The 17777-nt window shown below is 30.6% G+C and overlaps 1 protein-coding gene across 2 annotated transcripts in view; it reads left to right on the top strand.

Moving 5' to 3' along the window:
- Window positions 1-17777, top strand: part of LOC148277349 (carboxyl-terminal PDZ ligand of neuronal nitric oxide synthase protein) — a 623052-nt gene that overhangs the window by 468132 nt on the left and 137143 nt on the right. For both annotated transcript variants that reach the window (XM_088233001.1, XM_088232999.1), the window contains exon 3: window positions 16615-16686. In XM_088233001.1, the coding sequence (XP_088089127.1) occupies window positions 16615-16686 (72 nt within the window). The remainder of the gene's footprint in view (window positions 1-16614; window positions 16687-17777) is intronic.

Here is a 17777-nt window from a genome sequence, read left to right as displayed (position 1 = left end):
AACATATTAAGTTCTTCAAAACAACGTCTTTATTTAAGATGAAGATCCATAATTGGATTTTATCAAGGGGTAGAGACCACTGTATAAGATTGCTTCGGGAATAAATATATATATCGATGCTGTCTTCAGTTTTATCCATATACGTATATATGTATATCATCCTTGAATAAACTGAATAGTGATGCATAATTATTTGTAATTATATATTTTAACTTTAGTATTATGTTGATTAAGTTACATATTCTACCACATATGTAGATGTGTTAATATTATTACTTTATTGTATTATTTTGTAATTATTTGTACTATCAACTAATTACCGAATTGAATAATGAAATAATTATAAATAATTAATAACATGTTGCCATGTATTAATATAACTTTTATGCATTCCATTTTTTGACATGGATAATTTTTATTATTTATATTTTTCTATTATTATTTTATATTTTGTTTTGATTATTTTGTTAATTGTTTTGATTATTTTATATATTGTTTAATATGTTAATAAGTGTTTTTGATTTATGTATAGAAGAGTTCCGACTTAACACGGAATTTTCTAAATAGTCGGGACATAAAAAATTATAATTGTGCTCCATGATAAAACTGAGTATTTTGTGCATTAAATAAATAAATTTAATTTTAAATATCACGGACTTTCTACTCCGTAATGGGATTGTTAAAAAGATAAAAGTAACATTTAGTTAATTGAAGTTTATTTTCGGAATACATTTATTATCGCGTACCAATTAACTATAAAATTAAAACTCAAATGTATTTTACGGGCTCAGGTTTGTCAGCCTCGTGGTGTAATGGTCAGTTCGTTAGCTTGCCATCCAAGAGGTTTCGGGTTTGATTTACGACATGGTTGATATGAAATATTTATTTAAAGAATATTTTGTAGACACTGGACTGGTACCTGAAGCGTAAGACCAATCACTTTATCTTCATGTAACAAAAATGATAAAGATGCGTTGCGATTGGTGTACCAATTCAGTGCCCTATGCACCACTGGGTGTGGAAATGGAATGATGATGATAATTTTTAACTAGGGTCCACGATAAATTTCGCACATAAAACAAATATTGGTAAGTGAAATAAGAAACATTAAATTGATATATATAGCAATAGAAATGAAGAAGGTTTTTAGAGGGTTGCATAGAAGTTTAAGCTACTACAGGGCTTACTGAAATATCATTGGTTTAAGGTTTACGTGATCATTTTATTTAACGTTTACACAATAAACAATCGAGAGTATATTCCCAGCATTTTTCTGCAAACATTTGGACGTACTAAAAATATTTTTGAATATATGTGGGCAAACATTATTATTGATTTGTTTATACTAGGTATTATCAATGTATTTTTGACACTTTAAAACAAAATATTAAAATGGTCAACGGCAACACAGAAAACACGGGTAAACTAAATTGAAAGAATATATATTTTTTTTAATCCATTGAACACGACCGCCAACGGTTTTTAAAATTAACATTTATTAGATTTTATACCAAAATACTGATGAAGTCAAATTAAATAAAAATAAATAATTGAATGAATAACCTGGTATCATTAAATACTTTCAATCGTGAACATTTGTTGTTTTATTATTCGAATATAAAATTATTTTTGCATTTTCTTGCTATATTTGTACGCATCTAATGATGTATGGGTCTCTGCAATAGTAAATAATCAATTGCAGTATCTATTGATTGTGAATTATAAAATTACAAGATCATCAGTCTTGCGCTTCGGAAATTATGCGTACTTGGTAAAAAATAAACATTTGAATCGATATTTCGTGTCAAAAATTTCGGAAATCGAACCGGGGAATTAAATGCACTATAGGCGAATGGGCAAACCACAAACAAAAAATAATATTACATTCAACTTTTACACCAAACACCCACTCACCTACCCTCTCAAACACTTCCGATTTCACACAAACATACCCTCCCTCATAACTAATCTCTAAAACACATTTACACTCGCAAAAAAACCAACGTGTTTCACAAATTTCTGTGGATATCTGTTATTGGTTGTATTTTCAGTATATTTTGTTTGTTATATTTTTAAAACCTGTATTACCGTTGAAATCATCGAAGAATAAAATAAAAATATAAAAATATCAAATGAAAATGGGCGAAAAGAAGTACATACAATAATTTAAGCTGGTTACATATCCTCAGCAACTTTATATTTGAAGACTAATGATTTCATTCAAGAAAATAAAAATTTGAGCCAAATCTATTCCTTTTCATTGAATCCTTTAGTATTTGGTATTTCACTTAAGTTTCAAAGCGGGAAAATGAAACAAAGATTACGGTAAATTCATTTTTAGAATTTACCCTCAAAATTGTGTAAAAAAAATAGAGTTAAATAAAAAATATTCGCAGAAAATCATAAAAACTATACATTACATTATATTTCCTCCATTAGATCAACAATAACAGCATTTAAAAAAATTTACAAGAATTTTGACCATTGCTATCAATAATTATTATAGAATGATCAATATATCTTTATTTTAATACTTTATATTTATTTGATGTTAGATCATAAAATATTTAATGTAAAAAAATATTAAGGATAAGACAACCGTTAAAACAAACCTTTATTTGTTGCAACAGAGAGGGAAAACAGTTTTCAGAAAACAATATGGAATATGAAAGTCTAGGCATTTACAGGGCTTATGGCCTGTCATTAGCTGGTTAAAGTTGAATGTCTTATATTTTATGTTTATGGTTAAATGTTTTATTTCTGTTGCAACAAATTATGATCTAAATGACTGTCTAGGGTATGTCTGTCTGCAAACATTTGGACATACTCAAAATAAAAAAAACAATCACAGGTTTTTCAGGAGAAGACATGGTATCGTGTTGATTAGTTGATGTAAAAAAATGCCGATTAGTTGATACAAAGTAGAACAAAAAAACTTCCTACGTTTCTTTACTGTCCTTCTATTTCCAAGTTTATTTTTATTAATAACACAAATTTCAAAAAAATAATTAAATGTAGGTATGAATGTCTTTAAAAGTCTTGATTAATCGATTGTATTAACAATGTAACTTTGCAAGTACTGGGTGGTTTGGACACGTGGAGCGAATGGACAGCGAAAATACGCATGAATACAGAGAAAGCGAACTAAAATATGGAATGATGTGGCATTAATTCCACTCAGCCTACCCCACGAGAAAACGGTGGGGTAATTTGTTTGTGTCTGCTAATATATCGTGGGTCTAAGGTCGACTTGAACAACTAAGCGCGAAAAGTGACAAAGAGAATTTACCACTGAACGAGCCATGCGTCTCAAAATCATCAACTCGAGCTTTTGAACGCTCTGTCGTGCGCGAAAAAACGAGGAGCGTACGAACTGAATAAAGAGTGGTAGTAATAGACACTTAAAGTGTTTCAGTGAAAGAAAATTTCCCCAACAGGGTCCATTCTCTGGCATATATTCCCATCTCTGGCCTTATCCTGGAACATGAAGATATATGAATCCACGCAGAAATGGTTTGCATTCCTTTGCTACATTTATCTGTCGTACGTGACGTGTCCCAGGAAGAAATTGGAAGATTTCTCTGCTACGAAAATCACACGTTTTGTGAATAAATGTGTTGTCCGTGAAACATTTTTCTCTGCCTAGTGCAGTGATGGGTAATCTTTTTAGCTCGTCGCGTCAACAATATAAAAATAAACCTGGCTTGACCCGGGTGCGAATGCCGTGGCACATCTAAGAATTTGAATAATTTTTGCATACCTAGTAAATAAAAAGGTTTGGTTTTTTATTTATTTATTCAACTTTATTAATTTTCTCTTTCACGTATCATGTCGGGTCCTCCTGACGTTGACGACCACTTGAGAGAAAGCTTCCCTATCCTGAAACAGCTCCTCAACAGTTCTAATCCTGGACCATGCTTGAATGTTTCGAATCCAGGAAAGCTGTTTTCTTCCGACCCCTCTAAGTCCCTCGGTCTTTCCTTTTGTGACAATCTGAAACATGGCCTATTTATCACCTCTCAACACAACATATGGCCAAAATATGACATCTTAAAGAGTTTACCAGTGATGGTACTTGGGCAATATCATCACTGAAAATCGAAATCCCGACATTGAGATAAAATGGGAAATAGAAGCAGCCCGAACAGTATTTAACATAATAAAAAATCTTCTTTGTAATGATAATATAACCCTTAAGCTGAGACAACAAATGGTCAAATGGTATATATGGTCAGTTTTACTGTACGGTATAGAGGCGTGAACTCTTAAAGTTAATATTATGAACCACCTTGAAGCATTTGAAATGTCGATCCACCGTAGAATATCCCGGACCAATATGACCAACAATGATGTACGACGTAAAGCCAATATGAATAAATAACTTTTTACCGCGGTAAAACTCCATATTACTAAACTAAAATTATTGTTTTATTTTAGTTAAAACTTACTTATATTTAAGACTTTTTTGTTGCAATTGCATTTGCTAAACATTAAATATTTGAAAGCAGGTATTTCGTACATTTCACACCCAACAAGCGTTTAAGCGTCATCAGTCGGTCGGTTTATTTTATTTGTTTAAATATTATTCAACGCCAGGAACAAGATCTCACAAAAGTACTTTGGAGGAAATACTATTGTTAGTAAAACCATTGCTAGGTTTTTAGAGTGCCAAATTGCGCCGTAATTGGTTCCAAGCATTCAAAATATCTTTCATGTATTGTTACACTTCTATATTTTTTAGTCGATTTTTTTTCTAGATTCATGAGTTTGGATCTCAAGTTGACGAACTTTTTAGCCCAGATGCTGTCTTGAAATTCTGCAAGTTGAAACTCCAAAAAATTTCAAAGAACTGCAGACGTCCGAATATTTGAATATTTATATTATTTGTTCTATATTGATTAAATCTTTTACCGAACTGGTCGTCATGTAATAAATTTACAATATACTGGTACTTTGTATTTATTGGCTCACTTTGGTGTCACCCAAAATGTCTTGGTGTGTCACCTCTAATACGTGTGTCATAAGTTACCCATCACTGGGCCAAGTGGATACCGCTACGGAGATTTAATCCAGACACACCTACCTGTTTAATTTATCGTGGTTATTTTTTTCTAAGACAAACAATGTTTGTTCTTTTTCCTCGATAAAAGACATGGCGAACATTTTATGGAAAAAGACAGACATGGATGTCTAGGCATTTCATAATTTAGTCAAATAAATCTTACCCCCACCAATAAAAGTTGCAGCCCTTTAACTTCATAAAATTCAACTGTTAAAGGAATCGAAAAAACATGGATGTTTAAACATGGTCAGAATAGTAAATATTACATAGAGTGTAAAGTAGCCACTTAATTCATCAAACAACAGCTTATAAGCCCAGTAAAACAACTTATGCTTCCATAATCCCTTTTCTCAATCGGTAGTCCATTTTGAAGTATCCTGTTTTTTTTTTCTATCTGTTTTTACTGAAATATTAAATTAAACTAAAAAATCATAAATTCTCGCTTCTGCCGACCATTACACCACGAGGTCGACAAATCATCAAATGGAAGAATTATGCGTGTTCAAACATAGGCAAAATGGTTAATGTTACACAGTGTGTAAAGTGGCCACTTAAACCATGACAGATCATAAGCCTTTTAAATGCCTAGACTTCCATTTTTCCTTCCCGTAATTGTTCTCCATTTCTGCTGTTATTAGTTAATCTTAATAGCTCCCCCACAGTGGGTAAAATCCATAATTTTGTCTACAAACTATTAGACAAACATAAAATATTGTCATTAAAACTATTGTTATTGGCACACAAACCAAAACAATTTTTTTAAGACCTCGAAAGTGAAAAAAAAAGTGTTTATTTTTTGGAATTGGATTAATAAATACAGTTTTCCCAGAGGGACAGACTAATGATTTGCCGTCAATGCTGCGTAGCTAGGTGCGATGAATTTTTTCGTGAAATATGTGTTCACTTATATACCGCGGGAGACAGCTGCGGCCATCTATTTGTTATTCCGGCTTACATTATAAGGTTTTTCCTGTAAAATAGAGCTCATAATCCTAAAAGCGGCTTAAAATAATACGGACAAGGGGTGATAATAGCTTAACCTGCTATAAACTAACAATAATCCTTTTTTTAAAAACATTCTTCCGTTTGAAATCATGACAAGTCTTCAATTAATAAATATCTATATAAACATAAATTTTATTCGTAAGTTATTTAGTTTGGTAAAGCATCTAAAATAAAATACTTTTATTGGATTTAACTCTACTCTTATTTTTTGAATACACAAGAGTGTATAATGTGACGCGTTTCGTCTTGTTACGACATTATCAAACTAAATTAAATATTTACTTAGTTTCCTTATACGAGAATGTATTTTTACCTTCGTTGACATTGAACATAAATCTAAGTTATGTACTAAAACCTATATTTAGGCACTACATTATATATATATATATATATATATACATGGTTTTTCAGAGCCAGACCGTGAAACTTCGGAGGAATGTTCCTCATGATAAGCTTTAAAAAAATCATATTAAAAAAATTCCAAAGAGTAATTGAAAAAAAAAAAAAATATTATCTCAAAATGTAGTAAATCTTCAATTTTTCGGACTAGCAGTTCCTCCACAAATCTCTACCCCTCTCCTGCCCAGCCGCTCCACTTGTCCGCGTCTGGTGTGTATCGTTTTCTAAAAAAAAATGTTGTTGAGGAGGGGCAGGAGTTTGCGGAAGGGCTGCTAGTCCAAGAAATGAAAGATCTACTCTTTTTTGAGATTTTATAAAAAAATTATTTTTAGAATAATAATTTTATTACGTTTTTTTAAAAAGCTTACTGTGAGGAATGTTCCTCTGAAGCTTCGCGGCCTGGCCCTGAAAAACCGTGTATATATACAAACATACGTAACACTATCTCATTCATAATACATGAAAGTTATGTAATATAAATAATAACATGATTTAACGCCATGCAGGACGAATATTTTGTTTTGAAAAAACGATCCTCCATTATGGAACCTGAAACTGGACACTGTCACTCTCATTTTCTTTTCCAGGTTGATTTTTACTAGATACTTGGTCTTATCGTCAAAAACAAAATACGTGTCAGCGGTTCTTGCTATGCAAAAATAGTTTGTTTTTATTTATAGAGGATTTGGCTTAATTTCTTACAGTCAAAAAATATTTCAAAAATTAAGGCTATAATTAATTATGAATCTTTGGGATATTCGAAACGCCCGCGCCCCTGTGACGAGTGTGACGACGCTGCGGCTCAAAGGAGCGCCGGGGCGCCGAGGCGCACCCTTTCGTTATCACTGGTATGATGCATTTCTTTGTTAAGAAGATAATGCCATATTGACCATATCGAGTCTGTCCAACACCGTTTTCTAAGAAAAGTGGCATGGTTGCTCGGATTACAAAGGGGTAATTATTCCTATTTTGAAATAGAGCAATCTATTAATCTGTCTTCATTGGAGAGACGTAGAACTAAGATGGACCTTATATGCATTTTCAAAATACTTAATGCTTTAAGTGATGTCTCATCTCTGTTGCAATTAATTTCTTTTCATGTTCCCAACCGTGCCACCAGAAGTCAAACTCTGCTATTTACAAAATCTTTTCAGAGCAACTTTTGGTTTTTATGCCCCAATGTCCAGAATGTGTAGATTAGTCAGTTCATCACACTACTTGGAATTTTTTGGGATAGATCTTCCGTCTTTTTGTAGATCTCTTCGCGACTCAACAGTGTGTGATAAAGTTAGGTTGGCATGGTTTAGCTCGAAGTCTTAGGTCTTTCGTTTTTATGAATATATTGCATACAATTATTGTTTTGCCCTTGTTTGTCTTTGCTAAATAGTTTTATGTTATTTTTGTTCAGTTTCTTGCATTTATGTTTCTTCATGTAACGGTTGTAATTGGCTTAGGCCGTATATATAATAAATAAATTAATACTATTTTTGTGTTTTAATAAAAGGTATGTGATCCTTCATTATCTTTAAAACATTTACCCTTATAAAGGCTGTTCAAATTTAGTAAGAATTTCTTACATGATAGTTAGTATTTACAGATAACCCTCGAAAGGATTACATCTTACTTATCATACACAATTCTAATAATAGCACAGTTAAACCTCATTTTCGTCTGCATTATTTAAACTGAACATTAGTGTTGAGGAAATATTTTTGATTTTATAAAATAGTCTTATTTAATCGACCATTATTTATCTGTTTAAAATAACTCACAATTAGAAAATGGGAATTAAGTTGTAAAAGAGCGGGGCTCGAAACTCCGATCTCAAAAAGTTGATAGTGTAAAAATATTTTCGAAATATTTTTTGCACTTATTTCTCATTTTTTTTACAACTGAAGGAACATAGAAAAGAAGGAGGCTATGTTTAGATATAAGAGAAGAACGGCGAAGGTTTAAGAACGAGCTTAGCATAAAAGGGGCTTGTCTCAAATTATTCAAAATCTAATAATAAAGATTTTCATTAAATAAAAACTCCGGTTTCAAACATTCATATTTCTTACGCTTTAAAGAGCCCGTAGTACCACTTAAAAGTTATGTTTTGAAAGCATGTGTATTAAATAATTGTTAGGTTTTCGTTAATTTTAAAAAAAATTTCAACTTAAACTTTAACCTTACCTTTTTTTTGTACATCTGGCCATGAGGCATTGTGTTTTCTTAACTAATGTTAGTCACTTCAAATAAATCACAGTTTAATTAGTACTATATAAATGAGAAAAAAAAATGTGTGTGATCTTAAAACTAGATGACTGATATGAAAAATTAACGTAAAAAAAATTATTATTGAAAAAAATAATACAATTATTAGCCATCTACCAACATGCCGGCTCATGGGAGAAGGGTGCGCTCCTGGTAATCTAATTATGGCAAATGACAAGGCGATATCCGTCGTCGCATATACGAGTGGCTGGGTATGATCCTGCCAGACACGTTAAGTAAGTAGGATTATCAAAAAGTATGAAAAAATTCAGTGACTTTCTAAACACCTTATGGGACATCAGAGACGCACGTGTCTTAGTGTCTCATTTACTCGGCTAAACTCTTCTTCCTAAAATTTACTTGAAAGATCGTTTCGCCTCCAAGGCCGTTCTCACACCACAACAAAAACCCCCCCGGTCCGATAAAAAAATACAGGGTGGATTGATTTTTATCGTACAAGAATACTTTTTTATTAATCGGCAGGTAAACGAACTTCCCAGAACACCACGGGGTCGAGTAATTTACACTGGATATCCTTTAGAAAAAAAATCATTAGCGAGTGGAAACTAAAGTATCAAAACGAAAAAAGAAAACAAAAAAAATTCCACCCATCCTAATTTTACCAGATCCGATGGATTAGCACGATAAATTCGAAAACCCGACAAAATCCGTCATTCTTTATCACAAATCAGCAAATCAGAAAATCACAAAAAACTGTGACAATAATGGTTTTTTTTCTTATTTTTATTATAAGTTCATATTTTTTATATAACAAGTGATAAAATTATCACGGTTATGTCAAGAAACACTAGTAAAATAATTTTTTGAGATGCTTAAGATGCAGCCATGTTTTCAACAAACCCAATAATTAAAAAAATCAGATTCTTACAAATAAAGTTGTATTTTGAACCGATAGTGTGATGATTATTATTAACAATTGTATTATGAATGAGTTAAAATTCCTATCTTTGGTTTGCAAGAATACCCTCGCATGGGAAACGGGTCTAAGTGTGATGGATAAGACTCATTCAACACCCAGAAAAAAATTGTAGTATACTGTGCAACTCGGTGATATTGAAAATGATGTACATCATTATAAATAGAAATGAAGTCTTGGTATTAATCACTTAATTAAGACGATAAATGACTGTTCTCATTCAAATTCATGTTTAAATTAAAATAATAATGTTTTAGCACTGTTTACAAATCGAAAAGTAAATTTAACTAAGCACGTAAAGTTAATTAATATATTTCGACAAAATATTGTAATTCCTGCTTCGTTATAGACTTACCTAGTAAGACAGGTTGCGTAAAAAATAAAATATTTTGAAAAGTTGGGACATGGATTTTTTTTTTAATTTCGTAGTTATTAGGCTCCGTTGTCACAAAAAAAAAATGATGTTGACTCAAAATGTGAATTCAATTCTATTAAATTACGAATAAGGTCATAAATTAAAAAATTAATCTTAGTTCTTTACAACTTACAAATTAATGATCACTTCCCAACTCACTTTCACCAGACTTCTCGCTCGTTAGCGATATTGTCTACATTTAAAAATTAGAATACTACAAAGCACCCTAGAAACTTTCTGCACTTCTACTTCTTAATCAAGAGATTTATGTGGAGATGGGGTTGCAGTAGGTTTTATTCTTTGATACCAACCAAAGGCGCCATATTGAAAAGAAAATGTCGAGCCGTACGTTAAATTTTTTTTTTCAATTTCGCCTTTCTGCATTCGAAAAATGTTTCTTTTAAAGAGCCATCTCTTATTTGAATGTGAGACTCTTATCGCGGTTTTCATGTCAAAAAATACATTAAGCATTCGAACTGAAGGGATTAATAATATTCCTACGAACCTCCTCCCTTTATGCCTATTCTGTTTTTACATTTAGATATCTATGAAAATATATTACCCTTTTTTATATTTTTGCTACAAAGCTCTCATGAACTCGTGTAAATACATAATACGTTACAAATACATAATACGTTAACATATAACAACAGAGATGAAGAACATTCAAGATAAGGTAATATAGAAGTCTAGGCATCTACAGGGCTTATGACCTGTCGATGGCTGGTTTAAGTGGTCACTTTACACACTGTGTAACATTCACCATTCTGCCCTTATTTGAACATCTTTATTCCTTCAATTCTTTCATCTGTTGATGTTTGTCAAGTTAAATCTCTTTTGTAATATGTTAATATAAACAACTCCCCAGGGAGTTAAATCCAGCCCTTGTCTACAAAAATTTAGACATACTCAAAATATTGTTACATAATACGTGTTTAATATTATTTTAACATGTATTTCGTTCCCAAGCGCTTCCGCAAAGTAAAAATATTCGGTTAAAGTTTTTTACTAATAAATTGGTATATTTATATATGTACGTACTTTTGTTACTAAAGTTTGTATTTTTTCATTATCAATTTGTAATAAACAAAAACGAAATTCCACTATGTCTTTCAAGATTAATAAAAATATATTTTTCTTAAAACATAATTTAAAACTGATCCAAAAACGGTTTCAGAGAATATCTATTCTTAAGTATTTTTCATCACAATAATTACGTAAGAGTGTTGTTTTATAGTTGAAATTATAAACCAAATATGTATTGCAGTTTCAATAATCAGGATATCGAATTTTTTGTAATTGAATTGAACTTAACCCGTTTAAATATAAGTCATTTATACCTGTATGCAGAGACAAACCTTAAGGTGAGGAGAGTTCATTTTATTTTCTTCACCTTCGGGTTATTCTCTGCATTTGAAATTAGAATGTACTTTCCTCACCTTAAGTTTTGTCTATGCATACGGGTATAAATCAAATTCTGGAATACGTTTGTATGAAAAATAGTCAGACCGTCGTTCCCTTTAAATAAGAATATTAAAAAAAATAAGTATTTTCATGAAGTAAAACTAAAAAACTAATAATATCTAAATGTTTAAGAGCAAACGATCTTTGAAAATAATTTTTAATTACAGATTGAAAGGTGGAAAAATTAAAAATATTGAAATGTCATTTTTTTATGTTTTACCTCTCGAAACATATGTATCTAACAATAACTCGAGACAAGATATTAATTTTTTGGTGTAAGTCTTTCTAGATTTAAACCATTTATAAGATACACCAGATCTTGCCTTGATGTAGTAATTATCATTTAATTTTTATTCTAGCTTTAGCTAATTTTCTTTATTTCTATTTTATTTTAATTGTACCTGTATACATAATGTAAAAAATGTATTTATCATTGTAAGATGGATTCAATACGTCTATAAATAAATAAATGTACACCAAAGAACCTAATTGATATGAATTTGTCATATTTGAAGAGAACTTATTTAAGCTCAAAAGGCACAGCTTTCTAGAACATTTCAATTTTGTCCAACATCGTTTTGTCGAGTTTCTGTAATCGAATTCATAAATAGTTATTTCGATGATTTATTATAATAGCGCTCGTAATCTTTCGAGGCTGTTATGCCTTTGTCATTAGCAGTTATTGTCGTCCATCGTTGCCTCTGTTCCATTGTAGTTTTAGTCATTTATTGTGTTCTAGCTCTATACAATGAACTACCCTCGCCCGTCATTAACCAACATTACTGACACTCGGCAGATAGAACAAATAATAGTTTTAGTAAATATACACAATTTGCGTTGGAGAATTCTATCAGTCGAATTGTTTGAATACATTAAAATAATTTGAGACTTCATTTATAATAATAATTTATCTTATTAAAGTCCCGACTTAACACGGATTTATTTCTAACAAAACAATATTTATGTGAGTTAACGAATTATTTATAGTGACTGTGAATATTAATATTAAAATTAAATTAGTTGAAAATGTCATTTTATAACTTAAGGTTTTTCATTTCCCCCGATAAAATGTTCTTCGTCCATGTTGAAATGAATAAACTAACTTTTTAATTGTTTCAAAAAGCATAGTTATCTTGTAAAAACAAAAATGAAAAAAAAAAATTCATGAGATTGAAACGTGAATGTTTTTTTCACTTTTTGTCCATCTTTTATCTTCTTTTGCCTAAGGCATGAAAAAAAATTATATTACTTCTTTAAAAGACATGAGCTTTTGTAGTAGGTAAGTACGAAGCGAATAGGTATTTCATTTTATGAAGGTGGAGAGCTTACGTGGATTAGGTTGTAAAAGCATCTCACCGTATGGTAGAGCTGTTAAAAATACAGCATGGAGGCTTATTACCGCACGAAAATAGGTAAAATAAGGCTCTTAAGCACTGAAATATTAACTTATTATTCTCGTTTCTACGTGTGGTTTATTAGCGTATGTCGAGGTCTCCAATATCCTTATTGCCTATTGTTTTATAAAAAAAGGAACTTTGAGAACAATAAACTTTTTTCTGCAGCATAATTTGGTTCACTGTTTTTAACTGTAACTGTTTTATCATTCATTCTAGGCGACTTTTTTTTTATTTTAAGTACGTGTGTAAATGTAAAATGATGTGTTTTTCTGTTTGCTACAGAAATGTCGTTTTCAAATTATTTCTAACATACATATAAGTTTACAGACGTAGGTCATTTCCAGTTGTGTCACTTAAAGCTATATGTAGTCAATAAATGTATGTATTATATTGTTATAACATTAAATAATAATAAAATGTTTTCAAAACACAAAATTTTTCTTTTAAAATTAGTGTCTGGTAAGATATTTTTTTTTTTGTTTGAAAGTGGTTATCTAAACCAAAATGAGTTATATTATTACTTTCTAATACAGATTAATATTTTTTTTAATGTCTGCAATATATAAATTATCTACGTGATTAATCTGAACTGTATTATGAAGCTTAATAAAACCAGTATTGAAAATATTTTACTACACCGGGATTCGAACTCGAAACAAAGAAGAAAAAATGAGTATTTTAACAATGCATCATGCGAAACCTTCAATTTAAAGTTATTTTATTTTACAATTTGCCATATTTTTTAAATATTGATGGAGATCTTAATAAAAATTCTAATCACTTTGTACTTACAAAAGTTAAACATGTTGATTCCCCCATATATCTACATATAAAGGGAACAACATTTCATTTTTGGACACGCGTAGTAACTGTTTATAAAGAAGCAAATATTTCTAGCCAAACGCAGGGGAAAAGTTCATCTTAATTGTAATTCCATTATAATCATTCCAAGAGCTTTAAGTAATCCATCATTCTGTCTTAGACCAAGGTTTATTCTCGTAATCGATTGCCGAATACTTTTGTCCTCCTGTCACAAGACCCGAGTACGTTATATAAACTACCCACAAACCTTCCTAATGAACGAGCTAAAAAGACCGGGAACAGTTTTCCGAATACTTGCTCGTGGTACTTCGACGTGAAACTTTTAAATCCCTCACCAGAGTTAATAGGCTTAAGACTAATTTTATTTGACAGGAAGTATTGAAAATATTAGACGTTGAATAATGAAGAATTGAAAGATTTTCATCAAAAAAAAAACAACCAATGTTTTTTTTTATAAATTACTGTACAAAGTTTAAAATTTATTTTTGAAGCACTAACTTTTTGATCATTCATTAAATGAGTCAAATAAAAATACTCTGTTTCTTACCATTTAGTATTTATTGTAATACCAACTGGTTTCAAAGCTACACAAGCTTCGATTTAGTTAATTGAACTTTGCTGGGGAAGCTAATGTAGCTTCGAAACCTTTCGGTAATAAAACTAAATATTAATTGATCAGAGACAAATTATTTGTATTTTGAATACCTATACAGTACGAAGAATTTAAAAAAAATACATATAATCATTTACGTTTGTGTATGTAAGTGCGCTTTTGCATTGACATGATAGCTTTTAAAAATATTAAAAAACAGTAAAATAATAATAAAATACATGACGAATACGCGATTTTTTTATAGAAATTAGATAAGGATAGAATTGCTCACACTTTGAACGATAGTTTTTCCTATCTTTTCTGCATACGTTTTCTTTATATTTTCTATGATATCATCCTATTTTGTTAAGTGTAAATATAATTTAGGTTTTAATCTAAACCTGTTACTATTTTTAAGTACCTGTGTTTTTTAATTCACGTTTTTAAATAATTTTTGTGCAAGTTCTTCCTACATTCAAAGTGATTTTCCATCGTTATTTTTATTATATTTTTCATTACTTAAGAAGCTAATAAACTGGACTGTGGCCTTCAAAGTCAATATATTTATCTAAATTATAAGAGTATGTTTTTTTTAAATAAAAAAAAGACAGTTATTTATGCCCAAAAAACTAAATTAATAATTAGCGTTAGCATTAGCTTGGAAAAGGGCTATTTTCTAGAATGAGTTTTAAAGCACACAGGGTAACTTATGTAGATATTTAGTTTTGTTTCAGAAGTGTTCGTTGGTTTGCAGCCATTGGAATAATTCCAAGAATTCAAAATACACTCAGTTCACGCGAGGTTGCAACTCATTAGACCTTAATTCAGTCAATACTGGTAATTTGCAAACCTTTGCATTTCGGCGAACGTAGTAATATTGTCAGATTATTTACCAAAAACTCAACCTTACAAGTTTTTGATTCCATTAGTTTGTATCCCACTACCAATCATTTTCGCTTAATAAGTTTTTAAAAAATTGATATTGATATGCGAAACTAAGAAAGACTTAAGTATTTATGAACAGTTTCGCGAAAGTTTGTTTTGTATTATAGCGATGTTTTCATTGTATATCGTTAATATGTGTGGAATTTTACCCTTTGAGGAATCAAGACATAATTATATTTCATCAGAGGCTGACAACTCTTCTGAAAAATGAATGATGGAATTCTAGGATTACCGGCTAAGCTCGATACATATATTGAAAAAATACATGCATGGGAAAATATGAAAAATATTGTGAATGCTATGAAGTTAAGTGAAAATTAAATTAACCGATTAATAGGGTTTATTAATGGCCTTCCTTTTTTATAAAGCACTCTCACACATTTTAAATTAATATTATATTATATTATATCACACTTTATCAGCAATATAAAAAATATAATCAGGTTTTATTACGATAATGACCATTTCTTAAAATAAACTTTAAAAACGTTGAAACTGTTTTAAAAGGGAAAGATCTTTTATCGATATCTCTTACCCTTAAAATATATTTTTTGTTTGATAAAATAAAACTATTTAAATCCCTTTAATCTCAATTTAATTAAATAATAAAGAAAAAGGCTACCATTGTTTCATTTCCGGTCGAGTTTTATAAAAAGCATATCTCGGATTATGTATTTTTTACTAATGTCTTCATTCCAACAACAAAACTGCATTTTTTGTAAGTTTTGTTAAGAGAATCAGTATTTAAAAAGTTGGTATTCAAAATCTGGACCCAAAGCGTATAATATCGTTAAATTATCGGAGTTTTCCGATTCACGCCAAAGTCGTGAAAATATTCGATAAATTTTGTTAAAACGAGAACTCGTCAATTTGCGTTTTTGAAGTTTCCAAATTCGCAAATTGCCAAATTACACACAACACATGGCGTCGAAATTTATTTCTCTCGGCGGGGATTCCTCCGCGCTGATGTCTCAATCGCCTGATTTATAGGATTATTATTTTTGTGGCGTTCGTAAAATTGGACGAGAAAATCTCAGGCGAAATTGAACGTCGTATTTTCAGGATGACGACGCGATTCGGCGCCCCGCGAACGCCTTCCATTTGTACTAATACTTTCGAAGGGGGCATCTGCACAAATCGGTTCTTATTCGGTTGAGTTACCTCCAAAGAGATCATTACTTTGCCATTTTGGACGCGGGTGGTTAAATGTCCGGTAGATGTCTATCTCCGATCGTTTCATGTACCTTTAATGTTAAGTATTTACGTCAGATAATCCCAACTTGTTTAATATTTCATGTTTATGTATCTTTTTCCTTTCAGTACATTGGCACATTGGACGTCCCGAGACCGACAAGTAGAGTTGAAATTGTTGCTGCTATGAGAAGGATTCGGGTAAGAAATATTTCTTATTATTTCATATTCATTGTTTTAATGACAACTATTAAAAAAAAACGTAAGTTAAAAGCCGACACTAATTATGTTTGAGATGATGATACCAAAAATAAATTCATTTCAAAATCGTTAAGCTTGTCAAATACACAACGATGTTCATTTCTTTATAAGTTAAAGAAAAACTACAATTTCAGTAATAATTGGCCAACTGTAAAACTGGCGTCACGGGTTCGATTCCCGCCAGTTCCAAGAAAAAAAAATTCACGAACGATTTTTTTCTCAATTGGTCTGGGTGTTGTGGTGTATTTTTCATTACCTCCTTCCATGTCCTTTCTATCCCTCCTGCTGGTTTAGCTGACTGTGGGTTAATCCTGTAGAAAAAGAAACAGACAATTTCGTTTCTATTAGAAAAATGATTGGCTAAATAAAAAAAATAAAAATATATTCAAAGCTTGTGCGCAGGGGGGTTGTGATTCAAAGTTTTTTTCTTTAAAACAATGTTTGATTATATTATCGAAAACCTTGTAACCGTGTCGTTCATAAGTTATTGAAGATTTAGGTATGTAAAAGCTTTTAAGTTTTCATCAAATTTCAAATTAAACCAAAAAAAAATATTTGAAAGAATGGAAAATGTTTTTTTTATTTAGGGAACGAAATATTGATGGAAAAATTACGTACAAAGAGTTATTTAGATTATCAGGAATCCTTCAAATTGAGGTATAAGAATTAATCAACATATTAATGCAAAACAATTTACAAGTACTCCAGTCAATTTTTAACTATTTAATTCACGCCTAATGAATAATCTTAATTCTTTTCCTCAATCTCTCCGCTATTTCTCTGATTTGATTGAAGTCTAAGTATCATCATTCAATCATTTACTCATATTGCTAGTTCAATTTCATTCTCGAAGACGATTTTTTTTTTAATTACACGTTTTATTTTAAGAATTGGTTGAATTATTTTGCTAAGTTGAACAAATAAAAATATATCGTTTGACTTATTTCAGACAAAAAACAAGTTGAATAGAAAAGGGTTAAATCATATAAATATACTCCGTTTTTGGGTTTGGTACTCCGTAAAAATGTGCA

This window comes from Micrasema longulum, unplaced genomic scaffold (genome assembly GCF_059751315.1).
Source record: "Micrasema longulum isolate JH-2025_06_02 unplaced genomic scaffold, ASM5975131v1 h1tg001048l, whole genome shotgun sequence".
Lineage (NCBI taxonomy): Eukaryota > Metazoa > Arthropoda > Insecta > Trichoptera > Brachycentridae > Micrasema > Micrasema longulum.
Note: the sequence above shows the minus strand (reverse complement) of the source record. Positions and strands in the feature narration are given on the sequence as shown.